Source organism: Canis lupus, chromosome 33 (genome assembly GCF_003254725.2).
Source record: "Canis lupus dingo isolate Sandy chromosome 33, ASM325472v2, whole genome shotgun sequence".
NCBI classification, from domain to species: domain Eukaryota; kingdom Metazoa; phylum Chordata; class Mammalia; order Carnivora; family Canidae; genus Canis; species Canis lupus.
The window spans coordinates 17287768-17313291 of NC_064275.1; the positions used below are offsets into that span (position 1 = coordinate 17287768).

The 25524-nt window shown below is 39.0% G+C and overlaps 2 protein-coding genes across 9 annotated transcripts in view; one reads left to right on the plus strand and one right to left on the minus strand.

Moving 5' to 3' along the window:
- SLC35A5 (solute carrier family 35 member A5) overlaps window positions 1–17669 on the plus strand; it is a 35581-nt gene extending 17912 nt beyond the window's left edge. For 4 of the 8 annotated variants that reach the window (XM_025477726.3, XM_025477748.3, XM_035710029.2 and 1 more), the window contains one exon: window positions 1256–2718. In XM_025477726.3, coding sequence (XP_025333511.1) covers window positions 1256–1324 — 69 coding nt within the window. In that variant the 3' untranslated portion in view covers window positions 1325–2718. Of the gene's footprint in view, window positions 1–1255; window positions 2719–3027; window positions 3124–8820; window positions 9165–10910; window positions 12080–17529 lie in introns of those variants that run through there. The other 4 variants (XR_003147584.3, XR_003147586.3, XR_003147587.3 and 1 more) reach the window with 4 other exon arrangements.
- CCDC80 (coiled-coil domain containing 80) overlaps window positions 13451–25524 on the minus strand; it is a 36332-nt gene continuing 24258 nt past the window's right edge. The window contains exons 5-8 of the mRNA XM_049105129.1: window positions 24169–24317; window positions 17587–17690; window positions 14986–15066; window positions 13451–13954 (exon numbers count right to left, since the gene is read on the minus strand). Coding sequence (XP_048961086.1) covers window positions 13608–13954; window positions 14986–15066; window positions 17587–17690; window positions 24169–24317 — 681 coding nt within the window. The 3' untranslated portion in view covers window positions 13451–13607. The remainder of the gene's footprint in view (window positions 13955–14985; window positions 15067–17586; window positions 17691–24168; window positions 24318–25524) is intronic.

The window sequence follows — 25524 nt, forward strand, 5'->3', positions numbered from 1 at the left end:
ATATAAATCACAGTCTCAAGGACCTTCTGTGTTAGTTGTATCTTAGAATATTATAAAGCCACAGAGCTGGGAGATGTCCCACAGGTTACCCTGGCCAGTCTTTCTGGTTTGGTAAATAAATAAACAGACTCAGACTACATGGGTTATAGAAAGGATGTAAAAAGATACTAAACCCATGAGGTCTGATCCCTAGTGCATTACTCTTTCCACTCCACCATCATCAGGAAAATATACCTCATTCATAAGAAAAGTTGATCTTTGATATTAGTAAGTCTTGTTAAATATAAATGGAAGGCCTGGCTCCTTGATTTTCCCTGAGTTAAAACCCCAGTGTGCCAGAAGGCTAGGTCTTACCTCATTAAGAAGGTGATTTTTGAAAAGGGTCTTCATGAGTAAGAGAAAAATATTTCCTAGAAAAATACTTATGCAGTGACCCTGGATAAGTATTATTTTGCAAGTTCCTTATAATTCTTTTCTTTTTCTTAAAGATTTTATTTATTTATTCATGAGAGACACAGAGAAAGGCAGAGACACAGGCAGAGGGAGAAGCAGGCTCCTTGCAGGGAGCCCGATTGCGGGACTAGATCCTGGGACTCCAGGATCACGACCTGGGCCGAAGGCAGGCACTCAACTGCTGAGCCACCCAGGTGTCCCTCTAACTAGCTTTAAATTTACAATTTTCATGAACACACAAAATATTAAGTACTTAGCAAAATGAACATTTCTCTTTGGGAAAATCTCTTGCCTATTCGTAGTAGAGCTTTCCATCAGTGATGTCTCTGAAGTGGTGATACAGCAGATTCTTAAGATGAAAAAATTATTAAAAGGGTGAGTCCCAAATACCCTGATCTTGGCCAGAGTATAATTTCAAAAGTCCTGTATTCTTTTCCAGTGGTCTGATAACACTGCTTGCCCTACTTTTCAGGTAAAAAAATATATATACAGATTTAGGTAATGACCTAGTTTATACTTTCTCAAACCACTAGTTATTTCCCTTCAAGAACAGCAGAGGGTGCTCCTTACTGCATTCCTGTTAACTTTGGAATTCAAGTACTGAGATGTATATCGATTTTTTTGTAATCTCATTATGTGTCTAAAATTCACTTTCTAAGAACATGAGTAGTTATTTAATTTCATTTGACTAGATTATAGTTGTAGTTTAGTGAAATAAATTTGTCAGTGTTTCTCCTTAGTAATCATTAAAAATTACACATTTCTAGGTTTGTTGTAATTACTGATTTCATCTTTCTTTTAGGATGGAGAAGAACTGGAGAGACTTACCAAACCGAAAAGTGACATTGAATCAGATGAAGATACTTTTTAATTGGTACCGAAATGATTGACAACTCTCAGAAACCCTTATTTTCACATTTTCAGCATGTGTGATGTTTATCTTTTCACTTTGATAAACAAGAACATTTCTCAAGCATAATAACTGTTTGCATATATCTAACCACTCCCTGAATAGTTCCATCCAAGGCTTAGAGTCCGCAAAGGCTAAAATGTTCTAAGGAACTGATGGGAGTAATAGTCTGGAGACTGCATTAATGGTACTTGGTAAGTCGACAAGACACTTCCCACATTATTTCCCTTCTCCTCCAGGGTTCCAAAAACTCATAATAATCATGTTGACTCTACCCTATAAATACACAAATAGCGATCGGTTTGCCAGATATTCATAATTATGTAGTTCCATTCTGCATGCTAAAGTCTTCCCTTACATATCATTATAAATATCCTCCAGGTTGTACCTTGAATTTTGAAACCCTGGAGATACTCACTTTACAGTTAAAAAGCAATGTGACTCTTTCTAAAAAATTTGACCGAAGGACTTTACCATCTGGCTACAACATTGATTTGAGGGCAGTGTAGTCTGTGCCAGATGTTTTGACAAAGAAGCAATTTTTCAGAAACAAAAGTGTTAGAATTTTAATTTTCAGAAATTCATAGAGAATATGATTTTCACTGATTATCTTTTGATGTTTTTCTGCACAAATAAGCTTCAATTTAGGTAAAAGTTGGTTCCCAATTACCACGATTCTCACTTGGATTTAAATCATTTAAGTAAGCCACGATGGACTTTTTTTCTCCTGGGTTTTACCTCATTACTTTTGGAGTATTTTAGGGATCTATTGAGTCATTTCATTGTATTAGTTATTAACTAGAACTTAAGATTGTTGTGTATCTCACTATCATACCCTGTTACTAAGAATTGAGGCATTGGCTTAAGACTGTCAGTAAGATTAATGCCTAAGAGTTCTCTTAAAAGGATCCCTTTGCAAACAAATGCCTTTCATTGAAATATGGGTACTCTTACTCTAAAATGAGGAAACATAACAAAGTACAGTAATTATATTGACGCTTCAATGCATGATATTTTTTTAGGTATTTTTGCATGCTGCCAATTAAGTATGAGGTAGAGAAGTCAGGTGATAGATAATTTAAAAGTGAGAAAACAGAAGTGACTTACCCAAGGTCATGCAGCTGGATTATGATAGGACAGGCCTAGTTTATAACCTGTATGTTTACAAAGCACTACACTGTAAATGTGAACTATAAGATGTCATCTTCATGTACTCTGTATATCTTTTCTTTTCCCTGATTTTCATGCAGATGAGCATGTGATAATACTGTAAATAATCCATCTGTGATACCTGGAATAATATGACAGGCAAAAGTTGGTGGAAATATATAAATAAAATAATTATTAAACCTTTATCTTGAGTTATCACTGTCATGTGAGATGGGACGCAGAGTTCTTTTTCATTTTCATTTAAAAAAAATGGAGCAAAGCAAGAAATCCAAGCAACTTTTGAAATTTTATTTTTCAGTAGATCTTGACTTCTGAGAATAGAGAAACTGTTCACCTTATCATACGTATAGCCCTCCATGTTGTGAAAGAGGGAGATTACATTAATATGGCAATTCACATTAAAGGAAAGAAAATCAGGTATAGAAAGACCTCACTTTTAGGAAAAATGTAAAATAATCTATCTTTTTTTTTTAATTTTTATTTATTTATGATAGTCACACAGAGAGAGAGAGAGAGAGAGAGGCAGAGACATAGGCAGAGGGAGAAGCAGGCTCCATGAACCGGGAGCCCGACGTGGGATTCGATCCCAGGTATCCAAGATCGCGCCCTGGGCCAAAGGCAGGCACCAAACCGCTGCGCCACCCAGGGATCCCTAAAATAATCTATCTTATGGAACAGAAAAAATTACAGTATTATTGGCAAAGGTATTGCCTACACTAAATACATTACATAAAATGGATTTTACTACTTCGTGGAGCTTGATTTTCTTATTTACAATGACTTTATCTGTAATTACAGGTTTACTTGTGTTAATTGACCACTTAATAGGATAAAAAGAAGTAAAATGTAAAGTTCTGATGTGGGTGTGCTGCAATACTTTGCGGGCACTGGTGCTTTAAAAAGGAGAATAACTAACTGGAAGGTCAGAGGTCCTGAAACCATAGTTTATCACCTCAGGTGCTCTTGGAGACAGTGTATAACCTGGGGAGAAGAACAATTGTCATGTGGAAAAAGTAGTTTTTTCTACTCCAAAGAACCAAAGTGTAGTGAAAATTTTAGGGTGATGGTTACTCTTTCCTTACAAGTGAGACCCTCCTGACAAATGATTCTTTTCAACAGTAGAAAAGGTCCTCCTGCAGAGTGGTAGAGAGTAGTAGTGAATTCTCAATTACTAAAGTTTTCAGGGAGAGACTGTACCATCAGGATGTTTTAGAAGAGATTCCTTCATTGGTATAGAAGTTGGCCTAAGTGATTTCTGAAGGCCCTTCTTATTTTTAGATGCTCTGTTAAGCATCTAAAACTTCTATAACTGATGTGCTAAATCTGTTTGCTTCACAGCTTCCAAATAGCCTTTGATTGGGCCACGGGTATGGCCTGCAGTGACCTGCTTCCAGCTCTTTCACTGGCCCCAGGACCAAACTTAGGTCCAGCAATGTGCCTAATCCTGAGGGGAAGCAGGATGTGGATGCTGCTTGTAGAGGGAAAGACGGCCTAGACCCAGGATCCCAGATCCTTGGCCAGCTGTGTCCTGCTGCATAGAGTCCACATGCAGAGGAGACTCAGGGCCAGATTATTTTGTTTACAACTCTTAAGGCTTGCCTCAATCCCCATGTGGAAATCCCATTGCATATGAGTTGGATTAGACTGGAGCTGCAGGGAATCCCTTCAATTTTCTGAACAGACCTAACAGGCTTGACCCAAGACAGCCCAGGTTCCTCCTTGGCTCTTCTCCCTTATATGTAAATCTTGATTTTCCCCACCAACTCTTGCCACTCCAATGTGAAGAGGCAGAGAAAGCCAAACTCAAAGGAAAGACAGTGGTTCTCCTTCTCTGACACTTAGAGCTGACTTTCTGAAATTGAGTAATGTATATTCCTCTTTTAAGAGAAAATTTTTTTTCTCACAGATCTCAACTTTGACCTTTTTCTCCTTTGCTGTTATATAAATTCATACAAACATAATATGAAGTATAAACTTTTTTGCTCATAGTTTATATGAAAACCAAAACAAATTTGCAAATTAAAATAGGAACGTAGCTATAAAGCAATAAACTTCCAATTCAAATATGAGTTTAATGAGAAGGGGTTGTTTTGCTCGAATAAAATCACAATAAAGCCCTTTAACCTGCAGAACATTTGCCCTCTTTTGCTATTTTACTTGCTTCAAGCACCATCCTGTCTCTGCCAAGATAAAAACCTGCTGACATTGCCAGTAATGCATTTAATCCTGCCGGGATTTATCAACCCATGTCCCTGACAATCCCATACGGATGTGGTGTGGGTCAAGCTGCCAACTCCCATTGGCCTCGGTGCCCTGGAAAGATTTTTAAAACGTCAGCTTTATGTGTTCCCTAAAGTTTTGAAAGAACTCACCAATAGAATTGCCTCAGCTTGGCATTTTTTGAGTACTCACCCCCCACCCCCCCAACATTTTCTATTTATCCTTTGTCCTCTTCTGGGTCTACTTTGTCACTTATATTTTGCTAAAAGATCATCCAGATTTTCAAATTTATTTGCATAGGAATTTTTGAATCAGTCTCATAATTCTTTTAATTTTCTGTAACTATAGTTCTATATTCTTAATTTTGTGTGTGAATGGCTTCTGTATTTTCTTAAAATAAGTTAACAAGCAGTTTATAATCTTTATTTTATTGAAGTTTGTGTTCCATTTTTCTAAGATTTGTTTTATGTTCTTTTTCCATCTTATGTACTTGAAATACATTTATTTCCTTTCTTGTTTGTTAATGAGCATTTTTATAACTAGTAGAAACATTTCCTGGCATAAATGCATATTAGGCCAACCCCCACAGACCTTAAAATATGGTATTATTATTTTCAAACTAGTCTGTTTTGAGTCAAGAATTGTGGGGTTGAGGTTTCTATTCATACTTTCGTTAATTTCTGGTTTCATACATTTAGTTAGAAAATGAGATCTGTATTCTTTCTATGGTTGTTTGCATGTTTTTATTGAATTACTAAGTGTAGTTTGGCTGGTCCTTCAGTACACAATAACTTTTTTTGAGAAAGTTGGTATTGGTTTGTTATTTTGAGCCAGTCTGAGAGTTTCTTGTAGTATTTGACATTTATTCTACTTCTCTTTCTAATCCATTTCATCACTAGTAATTACTTTTACATTTAAAAAAGCAAATTTAGAACCTTATTTATAAACTTAGCAATTTGAAAAATTAAAATATAGTCATCAACTCCTTTCACTGAGATGAGGAACTTAGGATATTTCCTCCCAACTCTCAGTTTTCTTCTAATAAGCTTGAGGATTTTATCCAGGTTTGCTATACTGCATCTTGTCTTCTCTAAGACTCCTATGTTTTCACATTACCATTTCTGAAACTGGAATACCTTTAGCAATGGCAGGTTAAAATGACTGCTGCTTTGTGGTGTAATAATGAAGTTGTCTTTGCTTGCACATACAGGCATTTGGTGTGACTGGACAACGTTTCAGTCAACAAACCACTTAAAAACCATTTGAGGAGAGGGGTGCCAGGGTGCCTCAGTTGGTTAAGCATCAACTCTTGATTTCAGCTCAGATCATACTCTCAGGGTTGTGAGAGCGAGCCCCATGTAGGGTCTGTGCTGGGTGTGGAGCCCATTTAAGATTCTCTCTCTTCCTCTGCACCCTCCTCCCTGCCCCCCTCAAAAAACCCAAACCATTTGAGGAGAGCATAAGAGTCCTGTTGTTGCCTGAAAATCTTGCAATGAGACCTCCCAGTAAGATCAGGAACATACCAGCATTACATTTTACAAATTGAGTGTCAATAGCTTGAAAGTTTTTAAAAACCCTGGAGACAGAGAAACTTAAGAAATGCTACATCATGATCAGTTCTCTCAAGGGCACAGAGAACTCTGGAAACCTCAGACATCTGCAGCTCTGCGCCAGAATGTTATTCAAAAGATTTTTGGCTCAAAATGGAAAGGTGTTTTAGAAATAGCTTAATTAATTTATTTAACTTCCAGTTTCCCTTTTTGTGTAACCAGAAAATGGTAGGTATGTCTTTAAGAGTTCTTTAAAGAAATATAAAGTAAAAATTCTAAGTCACAAAAAATATGTTTAATTGAGAGTGTCCTTTCTTAGTGAGGACATAAAATAGTGATTGATACCTTTCGGAATTAATGCTGCCATAGACATGGTGAAATTTGGAAGTTCATTCAGTTTTTGTTCCTTGTTATATACCTTTTCTTTCAAGAATTAATACTAATTCTAATTATCACAGCTAATTAAACTTAATTTGTTCATAACATAATTTCCTCATTCATAACTTCTTAATGCTAATTTATCTCTCAACTGGAAGCTGCCGTGAAATAGATTTTTTCTCTTCTGCAAGGGCTTTTGGCTAATACACTCCCTGAGATTTGGGTTTGTTTTTTCTTTTTTTTTTTTTTAAGCATCTAGCAATTATTTACTAACAGCACTTTTTCTAGTCGCATTGCTCAAGCAGGTTTTACATTTCTTTTTATTACTGTCTGTAGTCACTGAACATAAATAACGGCTTGTCTGGAAAATATTTCTTGGTCACCCTTTTTTACTATCAGAAATCTCTTTTTTACCATTTAGTTTTACAAGACGTTAAATGTTTCCCTGCTATTTTGTTGTGTATTGATGTGTGTATGTGTATCTTTTTTCCTTTTATATATGAGCTGTTTTGTTTGGGGGGGGGGAGCTGTCTTTTAAGCCTAGAAGAACAGTGATTGGCTATTATATGGGTCTTTTCTTTAAGGTTTCTGTGTACTCATCTTTAAACAAAGTTTAATACTCCAAGGGGGCCAAATATGCACCACAAAATGGTATAAGTAGAATCTCCTTAACCTAGTGGCTCTTTACCTGGATACTGGGAAGCAGGGACCATAGAAGTTGCAATGAGGAAACTTTGCAGATGATGCTTTTTTCTATACTGATTGAAACTTCTGCTTTGAGGGCCAGCCCCATAAAGATGGGGAATACTGTCTCCCATCTGTGAGGAGGGGGTGTCACTTGAGTTTTAGTTTATTCCTCTGTTTTAGATGGAGCGCCCTGCTTTGGTAAGAAGTCAGGTTAAGGAAAGTGCTTTGAAAGTAGCACGTGAACTTTCTCTACTGATGTAAAATTTACTGCTAGATTTTTTATATTGAATATTTCTATATCATAATATTTTATATATTATATTTAATACATTATATACATCTAATATGCTATATAAAATGTATTTTATACTTTGCAAATTATATATATACACACATATATGTATACAAATACATAAATACATATATGAACACACACATACATATATATATATACATACACACACCACCCTGCAAAGATATCCCAAGTTCTTATATTTGAAAGAACTCATCAGACTCCACAGAGTACACTCACTTTTATTTAGAGGCAATGGATACAGTGCAGCAAGAAAGGGGGAACATAGACATTGGAGGTCCGAGAGAGAGAGAGCTCATGACTAAGCTCTACAGGGTTCTCCTCTGTTCATACAGACCACACCGTCTCCATTGTCTCTTGCCTGAAAGATCTGTGTGGGGAATCTTGACTCTGGGAGAGCTCAAAGCAGAATTTTCCAGGATTTTTATGCCTTGCTGGCTATGTAATCAACTGGGTTTATTTAATCTCTAGGCCATTTGGAAACCATCATTGAAGAAACTGACCCTAGGGATCACCAGAGTAATTCCAGACTTTAAACAGCACTTCATAAATCCCACTGCTGTAATCTTGGCCAAGAGTCAAAAATAAGACATCTTTATCTCCCCAGAGATAAAGATAAAGCATTTCCAAGCCTAGCTGTAAACCAATTCTGTCCTTCATATAGACACCCCCACCTCCAAACCTCCTTCCTCCAATTAGAAAGCTAGGTGAGTCAGAAGGGGGAACATAAGGACACAGCCATGTCACTATCTTTGACCTCTAAGCTGACCCTTATATGGGCAATGGACTACAAATGTATTACTTATCTTTCCTCCTGCCAAGTGTCCCCAAGTTGGAGATAGTTTACTCAAAGTTTATGCTGTAGGATTAAAGCCATTCCCTAGTTTCAATCTTTTTTTTTTTTTTTTTTTAAGACTTTTATTTATTCATGAGAAACATACAGAGGGATAGGCAGAGCAAGAAGCAGACTCCATTCAGGGAACCTGATGTGGGACTCAATCCCGGGACTCCAGGATCACACCCTGGGCTGAAGGCAGGTGCCAAACCGCTGAGCCACCCAGGGATCACCCCTAGTTTCAATGTTGATGAAGTTTTCTTCTATATACTCACTAATTTTTGTTCATTTTGGTTTATTTCAGGGAAAGGGTGTTTACAAATGAATCAATGCCACCATATTCCCGTGGATATGTAGACAACTTCTTAAATCTGGGAGAGGGAAGTTCCCAGAAGAAATGGTGCTTGCATTGTGAGTATCCAAAGACAGGATCATGGTGACAATGGAGACAATATGAGGCACTTGCTCACATCATGTGGAGCTTGGCAGGAAGAACAGTTTATAATTCTAGATTCCAAAAGACTGAAGGATTATCACCACTCATCTTTCTTGTTCCCCTCTGTGCCCTTAACCTTCCCACCCACCATGAGGACCCAATATTGATTATCCATACGCAGCATTTTATAAATAACTGAGTGTATGACTGTTCTCTACTGGTCTGCGAGCTTCTGTGCAGGGAATTTTTTTTTTTCTGTTTTATACTTGTGTTTTCTAGCAGACTACCCAGGAAATAGTATAAATACAATTAATGTTTGAATGATCATATAATTTGAGTCTAATCTACAAGCTAGTGTCTTGGATTAAGAACCAGAATGACCAGATGGTTCTTTGCATACAGCTATTATGGATCAGGACTTGCCAAATTTGAGGGCCTCTGCCTACCCTGCCCTACTTTGTCTCTCTAAGGAGTGTTTATCACAAGGAAATAAGCTAAAGATAGAAAAGAGGACTGAAGGAGACAAATGGAATGATGGTGAAGTCTACAGGAGGAATTTATTCTTTCTCTAACATTTTGGGAAGGGAAGCAAGCCTTGCTTCCAAAGATTGGCAGTCTTCCAGAAGTGGTTTGTTCCCTACCTCTCTGCTTCAAGGATTTCCTTTTGCACTTTTAGATTTCTTAGAAAGGGTGGCACCTATAGCCTACCGGTTGTAGCCTGAGCTGGAATGGATCATGGGAAAGTGGCCTGGAAAAGGGCCAAGCGAGAGGAAAAAGATTCTTATGGAGGAGGTGGAAAGCCAAAGAAAATTTTGCCCAGGGTCAGTTTTAGCTACTTAAAATCATCCCATCCCTTCACCCAACATCTTTGCCACATGTATTAACCGATAGATTGGAGGAATGAAGATCACTCTTTTGCTTTCTAGAAGGAAAGTCCTAATATTTAAGGTCTCTGCAGTCTGTTCAAGGATAGCCCAGTTTGTTCAACTTCGGGATATCAGAGAGGTGATGCATGTGGTTGCCACATTAGGAAATTGTGTCAGAGAACAAGCATATGCCTTGTTGGAGGGACTCCATCAATGTTCAGGATGCTCAGTCCTTGACAGCTTGAATGTCCTTGGAAGTTCCATTCTGGCTGTATGGAGATGATGAGGTTTCCTGTGTTTAGAGGTGATGAACCTGTTGGGTCCAGCTGCCCCAATGCACCATGCTGGAAAGAAGTTATTCAATATATTGCCCTATTCCCATAAACATCTAAAAGTAGAATCTGAACTATGAAGTTTGGGTTCTCTAAGAATTTAACATTAGCTCTGCCATAGGAAACCTCTGAGTTTAGGATCCTGCTCCTAAAGGCCAAGAAAGATTCATAAACACCATGGAGTTAGATGATAACTTAGATATTTATTACTACTCTCTCATTTTGTACATCAGGAACTGAGTCCCAAAAGTAAAGTGACTTGCCTCAGGTCACACAGATCAGTCTGTGGCAGAGTGAGGACCAACCATTTTCCCAAGTCTGGTGGCCATTTTATGACATTCCTGACTTCTGTGACAGCTGGCCCTGTGCCTCTCACTGCCCTAAACTTGGTTCTTAATAACATGTCCAAAACTAAGAAAAGTTTGGCATTGGGAGATTTGCACCAACTATGAGAGAACTGAAGAGAAATAGTTAGCATTTAACTGTGCTTCATTTTGTCATGAAGTTAAGAGTACTCATCAACCACACCCCACTATCTGCACACCCCAAACCATTGAGTACAGAGCAGCCAAGGAGAATGGAGGAAAGGAAAGCAATCCTACAGGGAAAGGGGAGTTAGTAGTGGCAGAAAAACAGAGATTCTTTTCAAGAGGTTTTTCTTTTTCTGGAATTTCCTTATGTTATTGAATACTGAGATCATCAATTAGGGGCCGTAAAGCCATCATTCACCCTGGTCTTGAGTTGTTTTTTTATCACCAAGGATCTACAAGTTGAGAAGGTATGTGAACTTCAATGTTAACTATACTCCAGAAAATGAGACCAGCTGGATTCTACTGATTCCACTGTGTGTGGACTGCCTGCCTCTGTATCTGGGGAAGGATCTCTCTGCCGAATGTTCACCTCAGAGCCCTGCGATTTCTCCAGCAACAAACAATTCCTGGAAATTCACGATAGTGAATTGTGACAATCAGCAACTTTGTCCTCCTCAGAGTCTTCCAGATTTCTCTCACTCTACTGGGTACTTTTTAATCTAAATAGTGTAATTCCATAATAATTCTCAAAAACTTTATCTTCTTTGTTGCTGCTGTTTGGAAGGAAACACTTTCATTAAAAAACAAACAAACAAAACAATACCCAGATTTCAAATGATCTGATCTGTACTCCCAGAAGACAGAGATTCAGGTGATCTAACTCTCTTATCCTCCCATTTACTGAAATGTACTTTGTGCTTTTCCAGATTAGAGAAATCGAGGACACTTCCCAACAGTGTTTTCCTCTGCCTGTGTCTCAGTCCCTTTGCTGAGCTATGGCTTATTCTACAGCACCCAAATGATGATTCATGGCTTCTTGGCCATGAAAGGAAAGAGAGTTCAGACACATTGCTATTTCAGTGCCAGTGAAAAGTAATCTCAGATTATGAAAAAGTATTGTCTTTCTTTGGTTGCCGAAACTAGAACTTTGCTAATATTATTCTGTAAGTAAATTGTCTATGATTATCCATTTGGTTTCCTTGGGAGATGAAACTCCTTCATTATTGTATTTCCTGAAATTGAGACTATTTAGACCTCGTACTTAAAAATTGTCCCTATATAATTTCAGAAGCAATGGTAAATAAATCCATTTTTTATTGGCAATTTTAAGCTAAGCATCACCTTGGCAAATATTTAAGAGCAAGTACATCATCCTGGTCCTCCTACCTGCACACTTTGAGCAGCTGGTGTAGACTGTTCTAAAAAGAGAGAGGGGGATCCCTGGGTGGCGCAGCGGTTTAGCGCCTGCCTTTGGCCCAAGGCGCGATCCTGGAGACCCGAGATCGAATCCCACATCGGGCTCCCGGTGCATGGAGCCTGCTTCTTCCTCTGCCTATGTCTCTGCCTCTCTCTCTCTCTGTGTGACTATCATAAATGAATAAATAAAAATTTAAAAAGAGAGAGGAAGAAAGCTCTTCATTCACCATGGGAGGGGAGGGGAGTGGAAGCATAATTTACATAGGAGAACTAAGTTTTAAAGTCACTTGAACTATATGGACTTCAGCTCCCTAATCAGGTAAGAATGAATGGTCTTCATGGAGAATAAAGGGCAAAACAAGTGATTTCTCAAGTTTACTGAGCTACAAATTCCACTTTTACCATATAATTATGTATAACAAAGTCCAGATAATATAAGATGGATTGTGCAAATAGGCACAGATAAATTAATAGCTAATATTCAAAGGTGGCTTAAACGCAGTTATTAATATCTATGCTCCTTAGAGTTAATGACCAATACCAAGATGATTTGGAGAATTAGTTATCAGTAAGAGAGACAAAAAAATAAACATCCTCATTATAGATAGAGGCTAGCACCTAGGATGCTACATGCCTGGGAATCCGACTACCTCAGGGCAAGTTCACAGATATTAGTTGGTAACATTACTTGGTATTTATTTGTTGAAAAAAAGAAAAGTAGGAAAGAAGGAAGGGAAAGAGAAAGGGAAGGAGGGAGCATATTTAGTTTGAATTGCCATATCTAAAAAATAAATGCTCTTTTACAAAGATAAAGATTGTATTTTGCCCTCTAGCTACACTTCTGTCCCTTATAACTTAGTAACACTTACCTCAGAAAACAAAAAGAACCCTTGGATGTAATCTCCTTCTTTGTAATTGTCTTATATAAGATGCCAATATGGTAATAGGTCCATTAACAAGTAAGTACAGAGGGGTCAAGTGTGAGGGGTTTAAGGTTTTCCCTGGCAGGAATTCCATGGCACCTGCTAAAACTCTTGGAAGTATCACCTCTGGCTGCAGTGCCAGACTTAGGTCTTCCTCTTCCTGGCCTTCTGATCTATCTCTGAAAAGACAATAAGATAAGAAAAACAGGGCAGGAAATGGCTATGATAGCAAAGCTGGGTTTGGTGCTTTTCCTGGCTTTGGTGGCCAATATCATTAGACTCCCATGGTATCAGGCTTTATGAAAGAAACTCACAATATAAAGCAGAGGCATCTCACTCATTTTTAGATTGACATTTCCAAAAGTGTTAAGAAGCTGTTTCCTCTGTTACATGTGTTCAGACATTTCCTGAAAACATCTGTGCTGTGATCTTTAATTTTCTTTAACAATCATGGTTTTACTTACCAATGAATACTTTTAAAAACTAAATGAGAGGTATTAATATTTTTCCATAGAATTTTGTATTCCAAATAATGTCTATCATGTAAGAAGAAGAAAATATCCATTCAGCACCAGATCCCCTCCAATAAGAGAAATGAACAATTCTTTTAAATATCTTTATGACTTAAGGCTTCAATAACAACTCACGAATAGGCAAAAGTTTGCTATTTATTTAATTTTGGAAGAACACGGAAAGAAAAAGGCAAGGAATGTAGGCAGTGTGGAAAAACTTCTTTACGTAGCTGGCCACTTGTGGCTTTAACAGCTGCAGGGGAAACTGGCTGGGGCTAAGGTTACGTATTTCTGTTCAGTAAGGGTATCCATGGTGGTAACTCTCATGATGACGGTAGTCATCCTGGTAACCATCCTGGTATCCTTGATGGTAGCTATGGTAACCGTAGCCTGCGTACTCGTCTTCTGGGCAGCGCATCCCCAGTGATTGCTGAATGGCCATTTCCTGTCTCCGGAGTTGCATTGAATCAATTAAGTCATACACAATCACCATGGACCACATTGGGGAAGGATACCAGGATTTGACATTTCCATCTTTTCCAACTAGAAGCATGGAGAAGTACTCTGGGCTCACTTGAAAATAGTTCCGGATATCTTTCACCAAATGGGCTGGTATGTCTTCTCGCTCCACAACAGAACTCCCTAGAAAGGGTTAGAAAAGCTGTTGTTAGTGGATTGAAGAGTCAGCCCTCAAGCAAACATCAAAATGAGAACAAGTCACTCTGAGAATAGAGAGAGGAGGACCCATGAGTCTGTTCCCTTTGGTTCAAAATCCAATTAAAGAAGGTTGCTGAGTTTTTCCACTACAAATTAAACATCCCACATGTTCTGCAACATTATTAGCGTCAAATGTTAGGTGACAGGATGTTTCTTCTATAGGGAATGTTATGAAATATAAAACCAGTCCTTTAATTCAGTTCTGGCAAGATCAACTTGTTTCAAGTTTGTCACAAACAAAGATTATATTGTTTATATTTCTAAGTTTAGTTCCAATTAGCTTAGTTACTTCTTTGCAAATATGGCTTTCCTTTTGATACTTTTTATTATAACAAAAAGCTTATTTCACTGTCAAGGAGTGAAATACCAATTATGAAGATGTGGATAAATGTATTTAAACTATTATGGTCAGCAAAAAGAAGAAGAGGAAGGGGGAAGGTGCTGACACTTTCTGTGCCAGCGAGTTTATGCACATTATCTCTTGTGAACATCTTGATCTTGGAAGGAAGGACTGTTTGCTTTCTGAAAACTTGAGTCACTACTCATTTTCTTTCAGCTTCTCTGAGCTTTTCAGCATTTATCCTCATGTATTGAAAGGGAATCAGTAAGATATGACCCATGTGCTTCATAAAATTATTCTGGGAATTAAATGAAATGGTATAGATCAAAATTATCTATGTAAATTATAAAGTCCTATGCAGACAAAAAGCAGTATTCTACTTAAGGAAATGGGTATTTTTACTGTCACTTATGAATGATTTTATATCAAAAACAGTATTAGTGATTGTACTTTATTTCCTGCTTGTTTACATACACACACACACACACACAAGGTGGGGTGGACTGAGTGAACTGTGTTCATCTTACAGGTAACACCCACTGCTTGCATGCAGTTTAATATAATTTAATTGAACTTAACCAGTAGTTCATACTATTTTAAAATAATAGCACTTTACCATTAATTGGGAATAGTTCTAACACTCCCCCAACTTCCTCTCCAACCCCTAAAAGCTTCAGAATGGTTATGTGGCGCAGACCTGAAAGAAAAAAGGAAGCCACAGAATCAGTAAGTCCTCTTTTACCTCCAGAGGCCGACATCTGACAGTTAGAAATCACTACATTAAAAAGATTATAGAACATAACCTGGTTAGGTAAAATAATCCATTTCTTTCCATAAAAAAAAAAAAGAGTAATTAAATACTTTTAAAACCTTGAAAAAGACCACTTGCAGATTTAGAATTAACAACAGGGTCAGATGTGAATTTTCTTTTGTTTGAAGATGGAAATACAAGAATTTGCTCTTAAACTGTGGTTCTATTAAAGAAAACAAAACAAAATTGAAGCCATAGGAACATTAAAATATCTGGAATGATCTGAGCTGATTAGTGTGCTGAAAAAGAGTCATGCCTGAGGTTATAACAGCTTACACAGATAATTCAACTGTCTCTCAGAGAAAAGACAGCAGAACCCATCTACTGTGATGGCTAAAGGAATAGTTCTGGCTTTCTTGCACAAAAGTTTGTCAGCTTAAAGAGCAGGTTCTTTCTTACCACTTATTCAGAGGATTCAAAGGAGAAGCACTTAAGCAAGCACCATGTGCTTCCCACCCTCAGCTAAAGTTTCAGGAAAGGAGAGAAGGTCATGCCTTGGTAGCTTGTTGGAATTCTTTTGAGGATGAAGTGCACATGAAGGGATTCCGGAGAAAAAAAATTGGAGGATGAAGGGGCTGTCAGTTCATCATATCAAGACTTCATGGCGTTAGACAAAATGCCAACCTAGTCAGGGTCATAACTTGGGACCAATAATACGAATTTTGATGGTGCTTATTGTTCGGAGGAGAACTGAAAGTTGCCATGGCAGGGGCTGTCTTACGGAAGAGCTAAAATCCAAGCAAAAGGCTATTCAAAAAAAAAAAAAAGTTTGTGGTCTTTGCTTTTCTCCCAGAGAAGTGAAGCATTCTGTTCTACATGTTGTTGAGTCATGTTTTCAAGAGGAAAGATCAGGAATTTAATCATTCCTGGAAAATATGACTTGTTTACATTTCCTGTATATTACAAAAGGATTTGCTTGCACTAATGTGATTTGTGCTCTGTGTGCAGAGACGAAATGAAACCCCACTTAATAACTGTTCCAAAGGTGTCTGTGGAAAATTAACAAGCCATGATTTTATTTACATTCTTATTGTGAAGGCCCATTAACTGCTCTAAGAATTTCTGCCTTTCCTAGCAACACTGATGGTTATAAATGATTTAAAATATACTTAAAGATACAAAAAATCTTATATGTTGATATAAAGTCTTAAATGATTAACTTTTATTAACTTTAATAAAAAAATCATGAATTTTCTAGTTGTTCTTACTTTTATGAGCTTGTTTTCTGCTTGCTTTGGAGTTACTATTTCACATCTTCAAACTGAAGTGTATTTAAAATTTACAGATATGGGGTCAGAGTAAGGACCCAGGCTCTGTTAATACTTTACAAAACTTATAACCTCATCTTTTTATCAATCAAGCACAGTTTTATCTCATAAATGATTCTTCTTCCTAACAGAAGTATCAAAATAATGCTGACTCATCTGTATTCCAGTTGGGAATGGAATTCCACTTTTGAAATTGCCCTTACCTCCTTGGTTCACCATTGAATTTAGTAGTAAGTCCTATGTACTATGCATTTTCCTTTTTGCGTGTCCATATTTATTTACGGGGAACCTGGGTAGCTCAGTTGGTTGAGTGTCTGTCTTCAGCTGGGGTCATAATCCGGGATCAGCTTCCTGCTCAGGGGTGAGTCTGCTTCTCGCTCTGCTCATGCGCTCGTTCTCTCTCTCTCTCTCTCTCTCTCTCTCATATGCTCTCTCTCCCAAATAAATAAATAATCTTTAAAGTGATACTTAAGGCCACTAATAATTTAGGTAAAGAAAATATTAGTCTTCAAAACACTGAGCCGTTCACTACAAGAAAATAAATAATAAACTATGTTTCTCTTTGACCTATTTGTCCTAAAAATAAGATTCTGTTTAACAGGTCTTGCTGTATTTGGAGCCCAATGATAGATCAAAATCCTTTTTAAGGGAGTGGCAGTATAGTATAGCGTGCTTCCATTAATATATTAATTCTCAAAGCCATTCCTGTTTTACCAACGACATTTAATCTACTGAGAAGTACCTAGTGTTTGGACCTAAGTATTACCTAAGTAAATGATGATACCCGAGTTTTATGGTGTTGAGACAAATTTTTAAAAAAGCAAACAAACAATAAGGCATATAATACAGATCACTGAAAGTAAAGCAGTAGGTATTTTCAAACATTTCGGTGAAGAACCCAAGAAGGGAGAATATTGAGAAAAAAAAAACACAAAAAAAGGAAAACAAAAAAACCCTCCAGTTCACTAAGGCTCCAGTCTGAAAGCAACTTTATACTCAATACAACTGAGTAAGTGTCTGGGAATCTCCAGTCTGGACTGAGGAATATTTGGATGATCTAAGCTTCTATGTTCCATTTTAGAGTTGACCAGGAAGAGAGCGGTATGGGAAAACAGTGATGACGAGGCTTCCCACTCACCAAAATTGCAGGCCTGGCCACTGAGGGCTGAGAGCTGCTGTGAATAGGCCCAGTCTTCATCATTAGGGGCAGAGATCACCAGCAACCGCCTCCTCCATCGGAACCTGAAAGGAGCAGGAGGCCGTTATTACTGCTTCAAACAATAGAGGCTTAGTGTAAGAAGGCACAGTAACTTTGGCTGTCGGGTGTTCCTGTGCCCAGAATAAAAAACACTGGCCCTTAGAAATACCTCATAGCTCCTCAAAACCATTAAATTGCATTTCCACATTTCTTGAGCTTTTCTGTTATAACTTCACGGTCTGCCTACTGTGGCATTTGCATGAAACATCAGGCATCTGGCCACCACGCCTGATGAAGTCACTTGGGGAGACACGAAGCTCTCAGATGCAATGAAGACTGGCCAAAATAGCAAGGTCTATTGTAGCCATAGAAATAGGAAAGAGGAAGGTAACTGAAGAGAACTCAAGTGCTAGTAGACTTTGCTAGGGCTTGGAGAGGATTGAGAATTGAATGTATGGACAGGAAATAGAGTAGAAAAAGAAAACAGGTGAAATTTTAAGTAGGTGACAGTGACAGAGTGACAGTGACATGAAGAAGGAAAATGGGGAAGTGGTTCAAAGGGTCAAGGAGGATTCCTGGAAAAGCAAAGCCCTGGGTATTTTTCTCCAGAGCCAGTGGTTCTTCCAGAGGCAAATGGAAGTTCTAAAATGTAGCCTACTGTCATTAGGAAAAACCAACATTATAGAGCCTTCCTGTGAAGTGGGATGGGACTACACCCAGAGCCCAGGAATTTAGCATGTATGGTAAACTTGTTTCTGCTCCAGCACTGTAGGGGAGTAGAAAGAGCTTTTGTCTTGTAACCTGAGTTCGTGTATTGTCACTGCTAACTTTTTGGGCTCCTTGAGCATGTCACTAAATTCATCCAACTCTCAATTTTTCCTTATCTCTAGAACCAAAAAGAGCATCTACTTTAAAGAGATAATAACACTAAGAATTAAAATACACCCATCAGTGTAAGTCGTCCATGGAATAGCATGGATATAGATGGTGGCTTGTTCTGTGGGCTTCTAGATATAGAACTTTGTCTATTAATAGACCTTGGACATTTGTCTATCATAATGCCATATGGTAAGTGACTCAGTCCTTACATTCGTATCATTTCATAGCTGAGTTTGTCTACACTGACAACATTAGAGGTCAATGAAGGTGCAGCCTTTTGTCTTCATTTTACAGATGGCAAAGTGGGGCTTAGAGAAGAGAGGTAATTGGCCTAACTAGTAAATCTAAGAGGTGGTACCAAAACAACAGGTTTCCCTGATTCCCAGGTCAATGGTTTCCCTAGTCTATCACCCTCAGAGATCCTGTGGCGTGGCTGACACAGTCAGGGTCCCTCGGGACATATGAAGGAGAGAGGGTATGCATCCAAGGAGTAACAGTATGGAGTTTTCTCCAATTCCACTTTCAATAGAGGCAGGGTTTTGCTTTCTGAGTTCTGCAGACAACTGTGGAGTGTTACTACACTCACTAAGCTAGAAGCCAGTTGATTCTATTCGTGACTTCTCTCCCTGTGCCCATTCTAGCCTCACAGTGAACACGAGAGTTTTCAAGCCCAAAGAAAATGGCCTCTTGAGGGAACAGTGGTTTGGGTGAATGAGAGTAAATGATAGTCTGATGAAATATAACCCCTGAATGGATGCCTGTAGCAAGGCTCGCCAAGCACTGCTTGCTGTGACATTACATTTGCTTCCTCTGCTTGTCTCTCTTCAAAGGGAAAGAAAAACTAAAATCTCCACTGAAGATAGGGAGATGAATGTATTTGGCATGGAGGAGGGGAGAGCAGTGTCTGAGACCGTCTGAGATCTCCTGGGAAAGGGAACTGCTGTTGGATCACAAACACGGTCTCCTGTACCCTCCCTGCTTCCTTAGGAGGCATGCCAGCCCAGCACTGGCCCCCCAGCCAGCATCCAAACCAGGCCAGCCTTCCTGGCCTCACACAGAGCCGTAGGGTATCCTCGAAGGAGCTATTTTGGGTGAGGTATATTTTGACTTGTTTACCTGTGTGCACGACTGAACGCTGTCCTGATTGGACAGGGACAGGATCTGAGACTCCCCGTCGCAGACACAACCAGGCGAAAGTCCTTTCCCCTAAGTAATGATTCTTTCTCCCATGGACCTTCACATTAAAGTATAAGGCTCCAGCTCATGACACTGAAGGAAATCACTTCCATAGGATGTAACAAGAGATGTCAATGCGGCCCAGATCCTTATTTCAGACCGTGTTCTCCTGTTACTTTAACTTATCAGTAAATAAAAATTCTATGAGCTGTGTGTGTGTTTGCTTCTCTCAACTGGCATTCCCAAATTAGTGTGCATTTGCCCACTCTTTGGGGCTTCTGTCTCAGAGGAACGTAATTATAGCCTGAACCAGATGAGTGTCACTACAGACCAGACTGGCTTCAGAGTCTGGTCAGCTGAAACCAGGCTGTATAGACTCACCAACAACTCAGCAAATTTGAAGGAAAATTTCCATTTGGATACTTATTTATTTATAGAACTGCTATTTAAAAAAAATTTTTTTTTTCAGTTCTCTTTGCCTGGGTTTCAATCCTGATGTGTTTACTAAATCTCCTCCTACTTCTCCTTTCATGACAAAGTTCTCGAACTAGGAGCTGAATGACTGGTCCCAGTACTACTCATAGCCAGCATTCATTGCTTACTTACTTTGTACCAGGCTGTGCACCATCATTACCTTTAGTATTGAATTTACCTTTCACCAATCTTAGGAATAGATATACTTATTATCTGCATTTTGCAAATGAGAAAACTAAAACCCGGAGAAGTTAAATAATCAGCCCAAGGTCACACAGCTAATAAGTGGAGAAATCAGGAATCAAACTCAGGGTTGTCTTACTCATGCCTTTAGGTAATACGGGATTCCACTTTAACTTTTAAGGTCAATGATAATTACTAGCAAAGTGATTCCAAGAGTTGTGACGATAAATCATACAGAGCTATAGGACATCCAAATTATAATCATGTCTATTCTGAGTATCCACAACAAATACCTGTTCCTGAAATAGTACTGAATATTAAAGCCCATAAGGCTCTGACGTCAGAAGGAAAACACACTTACGTTATCATAGTGCCTTATCCAGTACAAAAGACTTTAAATGAAAAATGTGCATACAAGTCTTAAAAATCAAAGATATGCCATTAGGATCAATAATCAACCAGAATGAGCGCTGCGAGCTTTGTGTGTGATTAACATTGAGATAATGTCAAGCCTTCTCTGTCAAGTTTTGAAACCCATGACATGGTAATTGTAAGAAGCCTGCCTGGGGATGGTAAGAAAAATCTCTTAGAATGTCTGTAGCTGCAGGTCTCAGGGCTGAAATCCTTGGCTATAAATAACAGTGAACTGGGTGGTTAACTGTCTGCTGTCAAGGATGGGCAGCCTGAGTTTATGAGATTGGTTCTGCAGATATGCTTTAGTCCTGGAAGATTTAGAACTAAGAAGAAAAAGTTTTCAAAGAATCATAATGATAATATGTATTTCTAAGAAGGATCCTGGTCTTCATGATATAGATATAGATATAGATATAGATATAGATATAGATATAGATAGATATATCATTTATGTTCTTGTGAAACTTAAGAAAATTTAGCTTAATAAAATGGCAACCTTGGAACTTTAAATTAGAATGTATAATTGAGTAATTGGCTTACATGTATGGCTTTAAGTCGAGTGCAGTTATTGCGACATCTGAGAAAACTTCAGATTCACTGTATTTATGAGATCAATGGATCATTTAATAATTCAGCAAGGTTTTGTTCATTTTTTTGAACAATTCAAAAATATATATTAAACGTAAAATAGATGTTTGAAATAATAAGATTGTTCAATAATTGAGTTTGTAAGCAAGATCAAACCTTATTCAAAGCCCCTTAAAAGTGATAGCTTAAATGTGTTAGGTTATAAATAGAATAATAAAATTTAAAAGCCAACCTTAAAAGTTTAAGAGAGAGCTATGGTCTTAAATCTATAACTTGGATATATTTAACACTAATTGTGAAAATCAAAAGTGAACTGCTAGGAGTGGCTCAGTCCCTTAAGTGTCTACCTTTGGCTCAGGTCGCGACCTGGTGCTCCCTGCTCAGCAGGGAGTCTGCTTCTCCCTCTCCCACTGCTCTCCTCCCCCCTATTTTTTTTTAAGATTTTATTTATTTATTCATGAGAGAGAGAGAGAGAGAGAGAGAGAGGCAGAGACACAGGCAGAGGGAGAAGCAGGCTCTATGCAGGGAGCCTGATGTGGGACTCGATCCAGGGACTCCAGGATCACACCCTGGGCCGAAGGCAGGTACTAAACCACTGAGCCACCCGGGGATCCCCTCCTCCCCCTACTTGATGCTCACTTTCTCTTTCTATTTCACACTCTCTTTCTCTCAAATAAATAATTTTTTTTTTAAAAAGTGAACTTCTAAAGAATCTTATCTGCCAAAAGGAAGGGAGAGAGGGAGAGAGGGAGGAAGGTGGGGAAGGCAAGTAAGTAAAAAAGAAACAAGGAAGGAAAGGAAGGGAGGGAGGAAGGGAGAGAAGAAAGGGAAGGAGGAGGGCGAGGGAGAGCAGGAGAAGGAAGGAAAAGGATGAAAAACACCTCAAGGGCAACAAGTTTTATCATCAATCTTCTAAGTCATTGAGCTTAGATCAGAAGTTGATTTTTCAGTGCCCCCAAGATTAGACAAAGAGTCATTGGCCCAGTGGTGTGTTAGAGCCCTTTCTCAGCCAAGAGAGTGGCCTGAAGGCTGAGTTGAGACTCAAGTCTTTATAAAGACATGTCCCTTCCATCTCCATTCCAGATGCTTCCGCTGCACTGAAAATTTGAATGAAGGAAGAACCTCAGGTTCCTTTCAACTCTGAAATCCTGTGGTTTTAGGGATATCTCCCTTTGCTTCACTTTGTGGCCTTCTGGGTCCAAGACTAAAAATAATTCACATTATATTTTCAAAAGGAGTATTAGATAAGAATGCAGACTTTGGGACCCAGATTTTCCTGGGGCCACTGAGTCTTAGAGTTGACACTAGTTCAGTGATAACAGAAAGTTAGTTACTTGATCTCCATTAGCCTCACCTGTCCCATTTACAACACAACAGTAGTTACAGTATTCAGATCCTAGGTTGTTGTAAAGATTAAACTCTGGAAGGAAAATGAGGTGCTTGGCTTAAAGGTGAGCATACAAAAAATGATCCCTTGGGGTACCAGGATGGTTCAGCTAGGTGTCTAACTCTTGGTTTTGGCTCAGATCATGATCTCAGGGTCATGAGATGGAGCCCCCTATTTGGCTCCATGCTGGGCATGGAGCTGCTTAAGATTCTCTCTCTCCCTTTCCCTCTGCCCACTCCCACCTCCAAGCCCCCTGACCTGCCCTCGTGTGCACTCTCTCTCTCAAAAAAAAAAAAAAAAAAAAAAAGTGATCTCAGCAACCCTGGGTTGGGGTCAGGGCTACTTGCTAATATTTTCACTTATGGGTGAGATTTTTAAGGCAGGTTAATTGAGAAACATAGAGAAATCAACATAGCTAGTAAATTGCAGACCCAAAACTTGGATGAACAAGTCCTATACCTGTTACATACACATCATGAGGTTCTCTTTTAAGAGACCCAAGCATCCTGAATCTAGAGAAATTCAAATGATCTATCTACTTACTAAGCATAGAAATTCTTGATTCTCCAACTCACATATGGAGACGATGCTTTATAGACACAAGTAAGGAAGTTAACAGCCTCCGAGTTAATGAGCCCCAAGTAAATGCTTGCTCTGTTTCTGAAGCCTCTTGGCCACACAGTACTGCTAGTGTCGGGGGTGAGAAGGGGAGATGTTATGCTGAGATCTCTCCGTATTTATTTGTTGTGGGTGGAATTTCTGCAGCTTTGCACCTCTCAGGGCCCCAAAGGCCCTGTACAATTTTCATCCAACATGGGGGAAGGGACAGAGAAGGGAGAACGTGGAGCAATTTTTTTAAAAAACAGTCTTCTCTGTGTATTTACTGAAGTTTTCCTACAACACTTTTCGATAAACCCTATTCCCCAGGGAATCAGGGAGCTGGGTCAAGAGGATTTATCTTTTTGAAGTCCCAGAGGGCTTTTTGTTGTCTTCTGCAGAGTTAGGAGGAAGCAGAAAATCACGCAGAATGTTCCAAATCCTGCTTGGAACCAGAGGGGCTTAATAAATAAATATGTAAAATAAAAATGCTGTATGCAAAGCCCTCTAAATTCACTGATGGAATAAATGAAGCCTCACAAGTCAGAATTCTTTATTCTGTGCCCAAAAGGAGCAGAAAAGAGAGAAAAGATCTATCCAAAGCCACCAAATCAACATTCAAGCTTGGAGATGACCCCAAACTTGTGACCAAACCCTTTCAACAGGAAAAGACTAAGCCCAGTGGCCAGAGGGCTATGAAGCAGACAGACCTTTCACCAGGGAAGGTCTACACACAGATCTACTTTGTGTTTCCTTGGCCTCTTCTTTAGCTTACCCACAACACATTCCCATCTGGCTCCTCGGGGACGCCAAGGGTGGGGTACCTGGATAAGAAGTTCTCCAATGACTGCGTCTTGTCTTCCTTGCAAACAATGCCTTCCTTCTTCTGCTTTTCCATGTCTTTGATTCGGGACTGGAATGTATCGATCAAATCAAACACAGACTTCATCGAGATAGGTACCTCATAGTATTGCTGTTTAAGAAAGAATAGAAAGTATGTATATAATGCATTAGGGTATTTCTTCCCTCTGTTCAGAGGCTAGGAGGGCCCAGGAGAATTCAGGAGAACAGGGAGGAAATAAGAACCTGGAGGATTCATTGATTTATAAATTCTTGTCTGCAAAAGTACCTCTGCTGAGGTTTTGAGGTTTAGAATCCATGAAACAACTGTCCCTTACCTTTTATGAGCATTTCTTAACTGCATTTTTTTTTTATTGGAAAGGGTCTGTGCCTTCCTCATCACACTATCTTAGGTTCGCTTCCCTCTCTCTGGGACTAAACTGTTTCTTTTCACTACACAACTGGGGAGAAGGTAAGAAATGCTATAACCAACACAGAAATGGAATAAGCTGTGAAAGTATCTGACCTCAACAATAAGGGTAATTTCCCACCAGAAGGGGTGCCTGGGTGGCTCAGTGGTTGAGCATCTGCCTTTGGCTCAGGTCACGATCCCAGGGTCCTGGGATGGAGTCCCTCATTGCGTTCCCTAAAGGAAGCCTGTTTCTCCCTTTACCTATGTCTCTCTGCCTCTCTCTTTGTGTCTCTCATGAATAAATAAAATCTTAAAAAAAAATTTTTTTTCCACCAGAAGGGGGACTGTCCTGTGGTCATCAGGAATCTACATAAACTCTTTGAAATTCATGGAGTCTGTTTTATTGAGCGTCACTTAAAATTAGGTCTTGTTTCTATATATAGTCTCAGAAAAAAGTTGGAATCTAACTTAAAGATAATCCAATTCCGTTTCCTGGGTCATAGCCGTCTGGACTTACAACAGCAACCTAAGATGGGTTTGGCAGCCAGCTGAGCACAGGCAGCGTAAACTAGAGAGAAGTCTGGACGTGACTTGGAGCTATGCACCCAGTGGGAGTTCAGTAAACCAGAATGTGAAAGCTGGTAGAGACCTTCAGGCCCATCTAATCCAGCCCCTCACATTAGAGGTGAGGCAACACAAGTGAGGAAGGAGTTAATAAAAGGACCTCTCTTCAGATCCAGAAGAATACTGCAGGTTGGATCAGCTGTTCTGTTAGCCCGGGTGACCTTTTCCCTGACGATTTCTGGGTAAGCATGATATGCTAGTGGTGTACCAGAAGAGTTAAGACATCCAATCTGGAGCCCACCTGTATGGGTATGGAGTGCAATGCTAACTGGGTGAACTTGGGACTCTCTTTGTTCTTCTGTGA